At 43.2% G+C, this 15,744-nt stretch overlaps 1 protein-coding gene across 1 annotated transcript in view; it reads right to left on the reverse strand.

The window, feature by feature from the left end:
• The window catches only part of LOC114665758 (collagen alpha-1(XIX) chain-like), a 150,162-nt gene that overhangs the window by 59,134 nt on the left and 75,284 nt on the right, over positions 1–15,744 (reverse strand). Inside the window, exons 18-23 of the mRNA XM_051919254.1 lie at positions 14,271–14,324; positions 14,132–14,185; positions 13,989–14,033; positions 11,373–11,423; positions 7,323–7,367; positions 2,669–2,695 (exon numbers count right to left, since the gene is read on the reverse strand). Coding sequence (XP_051775214.1) covers positions 2,669–2,695; positions 7,323–7,367; positions 11,373–11,423; positions 13,989–14,033; positions 14,132–14,185; positions 14,271–14,324 — 276 coding nt within the window. The remainder of the gene's footprint in view (positions 1–2,668; positions 2,696–7,322; positions 7,368–11,372; positions 11,424–13,988; positions 14,034–14,131; positions 14,186–14,270; positions 14,325–15,744) is intronic.

The raw sequence follows: 15,744 nt of genomic DNA on the forward strand, positions 1-15,744 counted from the left end.
TGTTATGTCACAGCCTTTTTCCAAAATGGATTAAATTAATTTTTTTCCTCAGAATTCTACACACAACACCCCATAATGACAACGTGAAAAAAGTTTACTTGAGATTTTTGCAAATTTATTAAAAATAAAAAAATTGAGAAAGCACATGTACATAAGTATTCACAGCCTTTGCCATGAAGCTCAAAGTTGAGCTCAGGTGCGTCCTGTTTCTCCTGATCATCCTTGAGATGTTTCTGCAGCTTCATTGGAGTCCACCTGTGGTAAATTCAGTTGACTGGACATGATTTGGAAAGGCACACACCTGTCTATATAAGGTCCCACAGTTGACAGTTCATGTCAGAGCACAAACCAAGCATGAAGTCAAAGGAATTGTCTGTAGACCTCCGAGACAGGATTGTCTCAAGGCACAAATCTGGGGAAGGTTACAGAAAAATTTCTGCTGCTTTGAAGGTCCCAATGAGCACAGTGGCCTCCATCATCCGTAAGTAGAAGAAGTTTGAAACCACCAGGTCTCTTCCTACAGCTGGCCGGCCATCTAAACTGAGCGATCGGGGGAGAAGGAACTTAGTCAGGGAGGTGACCAAGAACCCGATGGTCACTCTGTCAGTGCTCCAGAGGTCCTCTGTGGAGAGAGGAGAACCTTCCAGAAGGACAACCATCTCTGCAGCCATCCACTAATCAGGCCTGTATGGTAGAGTGGCCAGACGGAAGCCACTCCTTAGTAAAAGGCACATGGCAGCCCACCTGGAGTTTGTCAAAAGGCACCTGAAGGACTCTCAGACCATGAGAAAGAAAATTCTCTGGTCTGATGAGACAAAGACTGAACTCTTTGGTGTGAATGCCAGGCGTCACGTTTGGAGGAAACCAGGCACCGCTCATCACCAGGCCAATAACATCCCTACAGTGAAGCATGGTGGTGGCAGCATCATGCTGTGGGGGTGTTTTTCAGCGGCAGGAACTGGGAGACTAGTCAGGATAAAGGGAAAGATGACTGCAGCAATGTACAGAGACATCCTGGATGAAAACCTGCTCCAGAGCGCTCTTGACCTCAGACTGGGGCGACGGTTCATCTTTCAGCAGGACAATGACCCTAAGCACACAGCCAAGATATCAAAGGAGTGGCTTCAGGACAACTCTGTGAATGTCCTTGAGTGGCCCAACCAGAGCCCAGACTTGAATCCGATTGAACATCTCTGGAGAGATCTTAAAATGGCTGTGCACCGACGCTTCCCATCCAACCTGATGGAGCTTGAGAGGTGCTGCAAAGAGGAACGGGCGAAACTGGCCAAGGATAGGTGTGCCAAGCTGGTGGCATCATATTCAAAAAGACTTGAGGCTGGAATTGCTGCCAAAGGTGCAACGACAAAGTATTGAGCAAAGGCTGTGAATACTTACTGTATGTACATGGGATTTCTCAGTTTTTTTATTTTTAATAAATTTGCAAAAACCTCAAGTAAACTTTTTTCACGTTGTCATTATGGGGTGTTGTGTGTAAAATTCTGAGGAAAAAAATGAATTTAATCCATTTTGGAATAAGGCTGTGACATAACAAAATGTGGAAAAAGTGATGTGCTGTGAATACTTTCTGGATGCACTGTACTTATTGTTTTTGATCCCATGATTTTTTGTCTTTCTTTATCCTTTGGACATTATACGGGGACAGTCCCCAAACCTTTATGCTTTGTGAACACTCTTATTTAAGAAGATTTATCACAAGGTGTACCATTCTTTCGTCACGCAGAAAATTATGATGACTTTTAAGGGGATTGAATACTTTTGCACACCACTATATAAAAAGCTTGGGGGTTGCTGGTGGAAGAGGTGTTGGTGAGGCCAGCAGGGGGGCGCCATTTGTGTCCATCTACTGTCCCTTCAACTCTGACAAGATTCCCGTGGTCTGTCTGTGGATCCCAATGACCCGGTGCAATGACAGGGACACTATGGTGTACAAATTGGCAGCATGGTTCAGATGACCGAGGTCCTGACTCTCTGTGTCCATAAAAGATCCTTTGAAAAAGTGCAATGTGTTTCCTGATGTTCTGGATTGATATCCCACCACCACCTTGAACCCACCGCCAAGCCCCGCTAGCGGAGATGTGCACAAAAGAACAGAAAATCAGACCTTGGTGAAGGTGCACAGCTGACGATATTTAATAACTAAGAGTGGAAATTACTGTATGAAATTCTGTATTAATGTACTTTTTTTTCCCCCTTTCACTAAACTCATTCTTTCATAACCATCGCTCAGCCAAAAATTATCAGATGTCCCTTTCTTTTGTCTTCAGAAACACAATTGCCTCCTTGAAAGAAACCATTTTCATTCAGGGCGGTGGGGATGAAAATGAAAATCACTGACTTGGCTCCACCTGCAATATGACAGGCAAGCCATTTCATTAATTTTAATTGTACAATAGATTGCTTTGTGTCAATATTACAAAGTAACAATGGGACACGCAAGCGTGCCCAGCATAGATTTAGCGCTGCCGTGCGGTGATAAAGCGGTGAATAACGACATGAAAGAGGCTGTGTAAGCAGAGTTGGACTGCAGAGTGCATTACGGAGGCAAACTTTATTAACCGACAAGGAACTCCCAGCCAGGGCCGATTCTTTTACTTGTCATTATAAGGTGCGGCATTCATCAGCACAAATCCCTTTTTAATGTACTTACCGGTAGACCTTCGTCGCCTTTCTGACCCTAAGGTGAAAAAAACACAAAGATAACAGAAGTCATTGCCAGATTTAGCACAAATCACGCCATGCATACTAAAATGCACACGACATTCATGTGTTACTGGATTTTGGACACCTGCTGATTCTGACACAGAGAGCTGGAGCCTAACCGTGCCGTGACTCTTCATGACGTGCCAGTCCACAGCAGGAAGCAGAGACACCAATCAGCCTTGTCTACGTGTCATTTAGTAGTGGAAAGAAACCAAAGTGTTAGAAGAAAACGATCAGGTCTCGTCGATCTTATAGCGCTTCGTCCTTTTGTTGTACTTCACCACGTTTATGGTGGTGTAGTTGAGTCAAAGATAGCAGGTCAACCCTAAAGTGCCTTTGGACCCCTTCCTGCAATATTGATACATTAATATATATATATATATATATATATATATCTATATATATATATATATATATATATATATATATATATATATATATATATATATATATAAAGCCCCCCTGGCACCTTTGGCGTCCAACCCCTGGTTGCGGCCAGAATATTAGTAAAATCTGTAAATGTACAAAAGAAAAATGATTATTTATTGGAGTCTAAATCACGAAATTCTATAAATATCCATCCATCCATCCATTTTCCAACCCGCTGAATCTGAACACGGGGTCACGGGGGTCTGCTGGAGCCAATCCCAGCCAACACGGGGCACAAGGCAGGAATCAATCCTGGGCAGAGTGCCAATTCTATCAGACGGTTGTGGCGAGTGCCCTCTTCTACGCGGTGGTGTGCTGGGGAGGCAGCATTAAGAAGAAAGATGCCTCACGTCTGGACAAACTGGTGAGGAAGGCAGGCTCTATTGTTGGCATGGAGCTGGACAGTTTAACATCTGTGGCAGAGCGACAGGCGCTCAGCAGGCTCCTATCATCCATCCATCCATTTTCCAACCCACTGAATCCGAACACAGGGTCACGGGGGTCTGCTGGAGCCAATCCCAGCCAACACAGGGCACAAGGCAGGAACCAATCCAGGGCAGGGCGCCAACCCACCGCAGGCAGGCTCCTATCAATTATGGAGAAACCACTGCATCCACTAAACAGTGTCATCTCCAGACAGAGGAGCAGCATCAGTGACAGACTGCTGTCACCGTCCTGCTCTACTGACAGACTGAGGAGATCGTTCCTCCCCCAAACTATGTGACTCTTCAATTCCACCCGGGGGGGGGTAAACATTAACATTATACAAAGTTATTGTCTGTTTTTCACCTGCATTATTATCAATCTTTAAATTTAATGTTTTTTGTTTCAGTAAGGTGCTGCTGGAGTATGTGAATTTCCCCTTGGGATTAATAAAGTATCTATCTATCTATCTAACCCACTACAGGACACACACACAAACACACCCAGTTGCGTAGCTAGGGGCGGGTGGAAGGGGCGGCACATTTTTGGGGGCAGCATTATTGGCCGAAAGGCTCAGAACACTTCACGTGTAAGCAGCAGGGTTCGGAAAAATATCACTCATGAATGAAAAAAGTCAAATTCTCTGATTTTCATCCACAAATGCTTCAAAAATCAATTTCAGACGGTCCTTCTGTGACGGCATCAGACACGGCAGTTGATATTTATGAGGCAATAACAAAAATAAACAGAAACATTACACCGATAATAATTTCTAGGAAGATAAACAACTACTGCGGTGGGTTGGCACCCTGCCCGGGATTGGTTCCTGCCTTGTGCCCTGTGTTGGCTGGGATTGGCTCCAGCAGACCCCCGTGACCCTGTGTTCGGATTCAGCGGGTTGGAAAATGGATGGATGGAAGATAAACAACTAATTCACAATGTATAATTTCGTTTCGTTAACAATCCGAATGCGTTCTTGCTCATCCCCACCTATCGCTTGTACAGTACACCGGTTCTGGTTTTCACAGTGTAATTATATTAAACTAATAATCAGAACACGGCTTATCAGTGCGTCTGTACTATATTCTTGTCTAGTTGATGCTTATAAATAATTATATGTGAAAAAATATTGCTGTTTCTCTATATATAAATAAATATATGCAAAATGTATCTTAATTTTTCTCCATACATCATTTTAATTTTCTATTTAAATAGGTTAACATATTCAGATACATTGGAGGGCGGCAAATTGAAGCCCCACCCCGAGTGGCACTAACTCCAGCTATGCCACTGAACACACCCACACACCAAGCGCACACTAGGGCCAATTTAGAATCGTCAATCCACCTAACCTGCATGTCTTTGGACTGTGGGAGGAAACCAGAGCGCCCGGAGGAAACCCATGCAGACATGGGGAGAACATGCAAACTCCACGCAGGGAGGACCCGGGAAGCAAACCCTGGTCTCCTAACTGCGAGGCAGCAGCGCTACCACTGCGCCACCGTGCCGCCCATTCTATAAATATGTAAAAGAAAAATTAATTATTATTTAATGGAGTAAAAATCATGAAATGAGAATAAAATATTTACTCTCTTACCGATTGGAGTATTCCTGTTGAAATGAGGTCCACTAGGCTCGATGAATATTGATAAGAGACTAAATAAATGAGCCATTCATTTTAACTGACATTCTTATAAACCTCCATCCATCCATCCATTTTCCAACCCGCTGAATCCGAACACAGGGTCACGGGGGTCTGCTGGAGCCAATCCCAGCCAACACAGGGCACAAGGCAGGAACCAATCCCGGGCAGGGTGCCAACCCACCGCAGGACACACACAAACACACCCACACACCAAGCACACACTAGGGCCAATTTAGAATCGCCAATCCACCTAACCTGCATGTCTTTGGACTGTGGGAGGAAACCGGAGCGCCCGGAGGAAACCCACACAGACACGGGGAGAACATGCAAACTCCACGCAGGGAGGACCCGGGAAGCGAACCCAGGTCCCCAGATCTCCCAACTGCGAGGCAGCAGCGCTACCCACTGCGCCACCGTGCCGCCCTTTCTTATAAACATTCTTTAAAAAATGACTCATTTAAATAACATGAAAAATCACGTGAAAACTAAAGTGGTAGCAATGGGTCATCGTAACTCGACCTTCAGCTAACTTCTTCTTTTGGCTGCTCCCGTTAGGGGTCGCCACAGCAGATCATCTTCTTCCATATCTTCCTGTCCTCGTCATCTTTCTCTGTCACCCCCACCACCTGCATGTCCTCCCTCACCACATTCATAAACCTTCTTTTCGGTCTTCCTCTGTTCCCTTTGCCTGTCGGCTCTTTCCTTAGTATCCTTCTCCCAATATACCCAGCATCACTCCTCTGCACATGTCCAAACCAATGCAATCTCGTCTCTCTGACTTTGTCTCCAAACGATCCAACCTAAGCCGACAACCTTCAGCTAACTAAATTACCTAAATACAAACATTTAACCATAACCTGAAATCCATGCACTGTAATAAATACACCAGTCATTAAACCAGTAGAACATGTTGACAGGATCAAATACCAGTATACAGCCTGCATCAGTAAAATAACAACAACCAATACCAAATATGTACGGTAGTATTGTTTAATTATACACATTGAAAAGATTTCAGTTGTTAAAGAAATTATGGAACATTGTCTGGTGGAGAAGTAAAGTTTGCTTTTGTGGTGGTATGTGGTGTCCTACAGGTGTGCCAGCTTATCGAATACAACCCACCATAGATCAGCTTCCATAACCTCAAATAACACTGGGAACGAAAATGAAATCAGCAAACTTTGTTTCAACTCCCCCAATCCCATTGTGCAAAGGTATGTGGCTCACCAGGCACAATATGGTGAAAGGGGGCGTGTCCTTATGGAAATATCATAACTACAGTGTTACTGAAACAGCGCTTTACCATTTTACATTTTGCACTTGTTTAGCTTCGCTATTTAACAGATTTACACTGCAAAAATAAATTGATTTTTTTCAGTGAACTGTAATGTATCAGTAAACGGTATGTAAATGGTATGTAGCATATTTTGAAGGTAGAAAAATATCAATTTTACAGAACTTGGCTGTAAAAAATAATGAAATATGCTGTTTAAGTTATACAGGTAATTTTCAGTAGAACATGAGGTAACTTTGGTTTTTTCAGAAAAGGCATTTTACTTTCACCATTCACAGTATTTTTACTGTTAAATTCACTGAGATATTTTACAGTGTAGCTGGAGTAATTTCGAGACTGTAACGCTGGTCCCTTGCATCACAGGCTCACGTTGCGGTGATAGGCGCTCAGGAGATGCTGAGAGAGATTGTGGACTGGCAGTTTCGTAGACTCGGTGTAAAATTTATCTCAGGGATATCTCATGGTGGAGCTGCCTCACAGCTCAGGTCATATCTTTGACTACAAGAAATTGGTCCAGCACAGTTGGCAGGCGCTTCTCTAGCCCTCCGAAACACTTCAAAGAGCATTACACCATTATAATCCACTCAGTTCAGGTTCTCCTTCTCCATTGACTCAAATGCATTTTATTTGGTTTGCTGAAATTCCTGAATATTTCCGTGTTTTCTCGAATTGAAGTGTAATCAGTGGGGTTCGCTCATCACTATTCCTGAAACCATCTTGTGTCAGCCACCTCCATACAGTAACATACTAATGAATACAACCTGACACATTATAAAGATTTTGAGAAAAAGCAAAGAAAAACAAGCTTACTGGGGGGCCAGGCGGTCCGGGATAACCAACAGCTCCAGATCCTCCCTGTAAAAACACAAAGGTTTAGATTATAGGTATGACACCGGTAGTGGGCGTTAATCACTGGTCAGATGTTTTAGTGATGCCACAGAAGCCCATGATTTCTGTGGTAATGTCTAAACCAAAGCTAGTTTGAGTTTAATGATTAGGGAGTTTAGAGGGTTAAAAGGGGCTTTGGCCCAAAACTTTTGAGCCTGCACAAATTTTCCATGTAATTCTTCAATAGTTGCAGTTATGGGTGGCCTGGAGTTCATCTTGACAACAAAGGAGTGCCAGACAGGAAGATGCCAGTCCCACTATACAAGGATGAACCTTATACAGGTGCTGGTCATAAAATTAAAATATCATGACAAAGTTGATTTATTTCAGTAATTCCATTCAAAAAGTGAAACTTGTATATTAGATTCATTCATTACACACAGACTGATGTATTTCAAATGTTTATTTCTTTTAATGTTGATGATTATAACTGACAACTAATGAAAGGCCCAAATTCAGTATCTTGGAAAATTAGAATATTGTGAAAAGGTTCAATAGTGAAGACACCTGGTGCCACACTCTAATCAGCTAATTAACTCAAAACACCTGCAAAAGTCTTTAAATGGTCTCTCAGTCGAGTTCTGTAGGCTACACGATCATGGGGAAGACTGCTGACTTGACAGTTGTCCAAAAGACGGCCATTGACACCTTGCACAAGGAGGGCAAGACACAAAAGGTCATTGCTAAAGAGGCTGGCTGTTCACAGAGCTCTGTGTCCAAGCACATTAATAGAGAGGCGAAGGGAAGGACAAGATGTGGTAGAAAAAAGTGTACAAGCAATAGGGATAACCGCACCCTGGAGAGGATTGTGAAACAAAACCCATTCAAAAATGTGGGGGAGATTCACAAAGAGTGGAGTGCAGCTGGAGTCAGTGCTTCAAGAACCACCACACACAGACGTATGCAAGACATGGGTTTCAGCTGTCGCATTTCTTATGTCAAGCCACTCTTGAACAAGAGACAGCGTCAGAAGCGTCTCGCCTGGGCTAAAGACAAAAAGAACTGGACTGCTGCTAAGTGGTCCAAAGTTATGTTCTCTGATGAAAGTCAATTTTGCATTTCCTTTGGAAATCAAGGTCCCAGAGTCTGGAGGAAGAGAGGAGAGGCACAGAATCCACGTTGCGTGAGGTCCAGTGTAAAGTTTCCACAGTCAGTGATGGTTTGGGGTGCCATGTCATCTGCTGGTGTTGGTCCATTGTGTTTTCTGAGGTCCAAGGTCAACGCAGCCGTCTACCAGGAAGTTTTAGAGCACTTAATGCTTCCTGCTGCTGAGGAACTTTATGGAGATGCAGATTTCATTTTCCAACGGGACCTGGCACCTGCACACAGTGTTCTTGATTGGCCAGCAAACTCACCTGACCTTCACCCCATAGAAAATCTATGGGGTATTGTGAAGAGGAAGATGCAATACGCCAGATCCAACAATTCAGAAGAGCTGAAGGCCACTATCAGAGCAACATGGGCTCTCATAACACCTGAGCAGTGCCACAGACTGATCGACTCCATGCCACGCCGCATTGCTGCAGTAATCCAGGCCAAAGGAGCCCCAACTAAATATTGAGTGCTGTACATGCTCATACTTTTCATGTTTATACCTTTCAGTTGGCCAACATTTCTAAAAATCCTTTTTTTTTGCATTGGTTTTAATTGATATTCTAATTTTCCAAGATACTGAATTTGGGATTTTCATTAGTTGTCAGTTATAATCATCAACATTAAAAGAAATAAACATTTGAAATACATCAGTCTGTGTGTAATGAATGAATCTAATATACAAGTTTCACTTTTTGAATGGAATTACTGAAATAAATCACCTTTGTCATGATATTCTAATTTTATGACCAGCACCTGTACAGTCAGGTCCATAAGTATTTGGACAGTGATGTAATTTTCATAATTCTGGCTCTGTGCACCACCACAATGGATTTGAAACAAAGCAACCAGTATGTGATTGAAGTGCAGACTTAGCTTTCATTTAAGGGGCTTACCAAAAATATCGCATGAGCCGTTTAGGAATGACAGCCATATTTATAGATGGTCCCTCACTTCCAGGGGCTCAAAAGTATTTGGACAGTTTACGGAGAAGCTGTTCCATAGCCAGGTGGGAGCAGGTCCTTCATTATTTCATTAACTATTAAACAGGTAGAAGGTCTGGAGTTGATTCCAAGTGTGGATTTTTACATTTGGAAGCTGTCTCTGTGAACTCTTTAACAAAGAGCTGTCCATGCAAGTAAAAACAGACCATCATTTGGCTGACAAAAGAAAACAATGCCATCTGAGAGATGGCAGACACACCAGGAGTGGACAAGTCAACCATTTGGTCAATTCTTAAAAAGAAGGTACACACTGGTGAGCTCAGCAAGGCCAGAAGGTCTAGACAACCATGGAAGACAACTGTTCTGGATGATTACAGACTTCTGTCCTTGGAGAACTGTAACCCCTTCACAACATTTAGCCAAACCAAGAACCCTCTCTCTGGGAGGTTCATGCCAAAGTCTACAATCAAGAAAAGACTTAATGAAAGTGAAGACAGAGAGTTTACCACAAGGTGCCAACCACTGGTAAGCCTCAGGCATATGAAGGACAGATTAGACTTTGCCAGAAAACATTTTTTAAAAGCCTGTCCAGTTCTGGAACAATTTTCTTTGGACAAAGGAAACTAAGATCAATATGGGCCAGAATGATGGATAGAGAAGAGAAGGAACGACTCATGATGTGTAGAATACCACATCACCTGTGAGACATGGTGGAGGTCGTGTTATGACCTGATCATGCATGGCTGGCAATGAAAGTTGGTCGCTGGTGTTTATTGATGATGTGATGGCTGGCAGAAGTAGCAGGATGAATTCTGAAGTGTCCAGGACGCTATACTGTCCGCTCAGATTCAAAACTGACAGGACGACATTTCACAGTATAGACGAACGATGAGCCAAAACTTCCTGGGACAGCAAACCAAGTGCTCTTCAACACAAAGAAATGAAATATTCTTCAATGGCCGAGTCAATCAACTGACCTCAGCCCAACTGGACATGCAGTTCACTTGCTGATGGCAGAAAGTCCAACAAACAAACAGCACCTGAAGGCAGCGGCAGTAAAGGCCTGGCAAAGCTATCAGCACTTGGAGAAGGCCGTGGGCTCAGACTTCAGGCAGTCATTGACTGTAATGGACTTTCAACAAACTATCGACAATGATCATTACATTCATGAGTATGTTAGTTTGTCTAAATACTTTTGAGTCCCTAAAAATGAGGAGGCCATGTATAAAAAATGGCTGTCTTTTCTAACCGGCTCATACAATGTTCTTGTTAAACCCTTTGAATTAAAGTCTACACCTCAATCACATCTCGATTGCTTTGTTTCAAATCCACTGCGGTGGCGCACAGAGCCAAAATTACAAAAATTGTATCACTGGACCTGACTAAGTGTTAAACTGATCTGCGTGTCAGTATCATATTGTGACAGTCTGAAATTATGTCAATATATGGAAAACCCTTTGCTTGAAACTTGCAAAACATTTTCAGTGTCGCACAAGTGGTTCTCTGGGAGATTATAGGGCTTTAGTTAGGAAGAGTCATTGAACGACTCTTGAAAAAAAATAACATTGTTAACATAAACAGATTGATCCAGAAGACAGATGAGCTCTCTGAAGTAAACGCCTGGAAGCATTACCACGATGTGCCCTTACGCCACATGCACACATTTGCAATTTAGATGAATTTGCAAGTGGAAGAACTTGCCATGTTAAGTGCTTTTCAATCCTGTAATGTCGTACTCACTACAACAGAAGGTTTGTTGGCAATCGGGAGGAGTTAGTCAAGCAGCGCGGTGTTGTTCGGAGAATTTACATATGTATGGCAAACCCATTAGCTTATAATGGAAACATCTATTTTAGCTTTAGAATTGCAAAGGCTTTCTGCCGATGGAAGATGTTGTTTCCAATTGTTGCACGCTGAAGTGGAACAGATACTCTACCTGTAGCTTATAGAGGCTGCTCATGCCATTTCCCTCGATGTATGGAGCGCCCTGAAAGACACAAACAAATTAAATCTGTGACTTGTGGTAGGATACTGGACGATTACCAGCAGGTGCCCAGACAGCATTATGAAAATCCCCATACATTAACGTGAAGGTGACACTGACAGGTGCAGCATGGCCCTGAAATGCTAGCCTGTGGCGTAGCGATGGATTGTGCAGAAGGGCCTACGAGCTTAGAGCGGCCCACTCGGGGCCATAAAGATTAAAAAAAAAATGAACAACTTAAATCACTTGCACAGTTCATTGTGTTAATAATTCACAGTTTCCGTGGCGTGTTTGCATCATCACCAGCCAAGTCCAATCCAGTCCAATCCATGATGATATTCCATATTTGGCAGGCCTACACTTTACACAAACTTAAGATTTCAGGAGTTTGGAGGCTCGGAGCCTAATTGGAGGCACAACACGTCCTAGTCCGCCTTACAGAAAAGTGCACAATCCCAAATTTGGCGACCTTTGGCGTGCCATAGCGGACGTGAATGGAAGAAGTTTTGAAGGACGTCACATGAATAGTGTAAAAATACATTATTATCGTAAATAATTGTTACTTTTGTTCTTTGATTTGATGTCAACAGTTTCAAACTCGTAAACGGTAAATCATAGCAACTCTGTTGTTAAGTTGTGGTCTCCGTTAGTCGGCAAACACTGAATATTAGAGTTGACTCTGTTTATTGTCTGGACAAACGACACCATGTCGGCCAGTAGCGGCAGATCCGGCAAACATTATAAGAGTGGTGCTGCTCAACGTAAGGCACGCCAGCAATGGGATTTGAAGATCGCTAAGCTTACCAAGATTTCTACCTTTCTCAAAACTGAGCAAGGACCAGCGGTGGTAACTAAGACTGCTGATACTGGTGAATTGTCACCATGGCCGCTAGCAGGTTATGCAGACAGTGCAATGAGGGAAACAGTTGGCACTACTGAGTCTGGAAGTAGCGATACAACGGCTTCAGATCAGGTGTTATCTGCTGAAACCATTAAAAATAGAGAAACTACTAAAGAGAAACAAGCAATATGTATGACCAAGAAATCTCCTACCGACAAGGCATATTTTTTGGAACCGGTGACGCCTCACTTTATGATGTCCATTTTCTCAGAACTTCTGTAAAACAGGTGGATTGTGCAGCTGTCAGCCGCTTTTGTCGTTTTCATTTGTTACAAACTGAAATGGCTTCAATTTATAACACAGAACAGTTTCTACTTTCTAGCTTATGTTACATTTTAATCATCCATCCATCCATTTTCCAACCCGCTATATTCCTAACTACAGGGTCATGGGGGTCTGCTGGAGCCAATCCAAGCAACACAGGGCACAAGGCAGGAACCAATCCCGGGCAGGGTGCCAACCCACCGCAGGACACACACCCACACACCAAGCACACACTAAGGCCAATTTAGAATCGCCAATCCACCTAACCTGCATGTCTTTGGACTGTGGGAGGAAACCCACGCAGACACGGGGAGAACATGCAAATTCCACGCAGGGAGGACCCGGGAAGCGAACCCAGGTCCCCAGGTCTCCCAACTGCGAGGCAGCAGCGCTACCCACTGCACCACCGTGCTGCCCACATTTTAATCATCTTCCTTCAAAAAGGGGTCTTGGAAAAGTAAGCGGGTTCACGTCTTCCATATTTTTATGTTCTACTATTACCCACACCTCCAACATTTCATTGTCACGATTTACTTTATTTTTGCTAACTTACAGCTCCTGTTATGAAGCGATTAAAAAAGTGAATACAAATTCCATTTAGAGAGCCGGTTTGTTTGTCACCCGAGTGTGATCTGATAGTGACGCGGACCTGGACACCACTGCCCAGCTGGACCCATAGGATCTAGTTATGAATAAATTACTAACAGTTATGCTAGACTGCAGGGGTCCACCTCAGGGGGCTGCACAGGGGCCTTCAGCAAGCTAGCTATGCCACTGATGCTAATTATCCACAGTTAGTAGTATGTAGTTTCACTTCTTTAATGATCTGGACAAGCTGACAGGGGGGACAGGTAAAATGTGAATAAAGATTATTATTAATTACGAGAGTAAATCGAAAAGTAAAGGCAGTTTGAAAATTACAAGGTAGTTGTGACGGATAGAAGAGTCGCCAGAGACGTGAATGTGACTGTTGACGTAAGTAAATGTCAAGACAGACACACTGCTCATGTCTGTACCCAAGAGGTCATTAGGAAAAAAAACAAGATTCAGACCTTTAATGACCTCTTGGGGTGGGCACCGGCAGGATTTTTTTTTTTCCCAAATTTATATATGAAAATTTTTCCTTTGCTCTGTTACTCTTTGTCCTAATTTTGAAATCCAATCCAAAATGGATCACAAAAATAAGCCTGGGCCTCGATATTGGATGCATGGCCTCCTTTTCGGTATTTTGTGACTGCATTACACAACACCGCCAGCCTTCTGCTTCTTAACTGTTCTGTCATGGGGCTTTACAAGTGCACTCTCTTCTTGTGTTCAGGATACGATAGCCCAGCTCCAACCTGTGAGTGAATTAATGTTGATAAAAACCTTAAAACTGACAGCATGCACAGTGTATTACTTACTGGGGGTCCAGGAAGCCCTGGTCTTCCAGGTGGTCCTTCACCTCCCTAAAAAAAAAAGTCAGTTCATACAAACAAAAAGTCACTGGTTTAGCCAATGCAAACAGCATGGAGTCAGTTTAAACAGTTTCAGAAGAGATCCATACCCTTTCTCCTTTGGACCCCGGTTGCCCAGGTTGTCCAGGTCTCCCCATTAAACCCTACAGAGAATGAGTTCAATGACATCGCTTTAGAAAAATACCAGAAACATGAAGCTTTTTTTTTATTTAAATTAGGGCCACTTACCGGATTTCCAGTCCGACCGATAGGGCCAGGGAATCCAGGAACCCCCGGGGTACCCTAGAATACGGATTTAGACCAATCAGTGTTACGAAATGTGGACAAGTCTTCCAAATTACTTTTCCAGGATCTGAGAAGTTACAGCAGCTTCAAGGAATGTAGCCAGAAAAACCATATTAAGAAATAAATGAACAATTAATTACATGAAAACCCTGGGAGAGCCCAACAAAAACGTTAAATATGCAAAGCTACCGCTTGCTCGCTTTTAATGTTCCTCCGGCACTTCTAATTGCACACAAACTGCATCCGTGTTCAGAGGAAAAATAAGCCAATTAAGCCTTTTCCTAAGTGAAATTAATACACGCAATAAATACAACAGAGACATGGAGAAAGATTTCTGTTAGATCATCATGAAGAACAAAGCCATCAATCGCCACCATGAGACAACGAATACAAAGGCTTCATCTTGTTCGCCAGAGAATAGCCTTTGATTTGCAAAACATTCAAGTAACTCAAATCTAATATCATTTCATGGATGTACTCTGATTAGCAGACAGTCGACTGCTGATACAAACTCAATTGCAAAGTGATTTGTTAAATCTTTTCACCAAGTACGATTTCGAAAACACTACACCACCACGTTAATGGATGTTTCACCTTGTGAAGTTCATTATTTTTTCTTGTCAATAAACACTCATGTCAGATCTGATGACTTCAACACGCTCCAAAAAAGTTAGGACAGTTGAGTGTTCACCAGTGTGTCACATCACCATTTCTTATTAAGTGCTTGGAAAAAAAGCGAGGTGAAGAAGAGAGTGCCGACTGGGTGGAGAAGAGTGACAGGAGTGATTTGTGATAGAAGAGTGAAAGAGAAGGTCTAGAAAACGGTGGTGAGACCAGCTGTGTTGTATGGTTTGGGGACGGTGGCACTGACGAAAAGAAAGGAGGCCAAGCTGGAAGTGTCAAGAGTTTTCGCTCAGAGTAACAAGGATAAGACAGGATTAGGAATGATGATATTAGAGGGGACAACACGGGTATGACAGTTTGGTGACCAAATGACAGAGGCCAGATTTGGTCCTGTACAGAGGAGAGATGAGGGGTACATCGAGAGAAGAACCATCAGGCAAGAGGAAAAGAGAAAGGGCAAAGAGGAGGTTTACGGATGTGGTGAGGGTGAACGTGAAGGCAGTGGGTGTGGCAGAACATGATAGGGACGGATGGAAACGGATGATACGCTGTGGTGACCCCCACACGGGAGCAGCTGAAAGAAGAAGAAGAAGACAGAGAAGAAGCTCTTGGGCACTAAAGACACAAGCTGGTTAAGTTTAACATTATGCAGGTCTTCACTGCTGTATTTTACGCTTCACAATGCACCACATATTCTCAAAAGGAGACAGGTTAGGACTGCAGGCTGGCCAATCTCGTACCCGCACTCTCATGCACTAGTAATCTGGGTACAGGGCCGGATTTATATGAAAAG

This window comes from Erpetoichthys calabaricus, chromosome 15 (assembly GCF_900747795.2).
Source record: "Erpetoichthys calabaricus chromosome 15, fErpCal1.3, whole genome shotgun sequence".
In the NCBI taxonomy this organism is placed as follows: domain Eukaryota; kingdom Metazoa; phylum Chordata; class Cladistia; order Polypteriformes; family Polypteridae; genus Erpetoichthys; species Erpetoichthys calabaricus.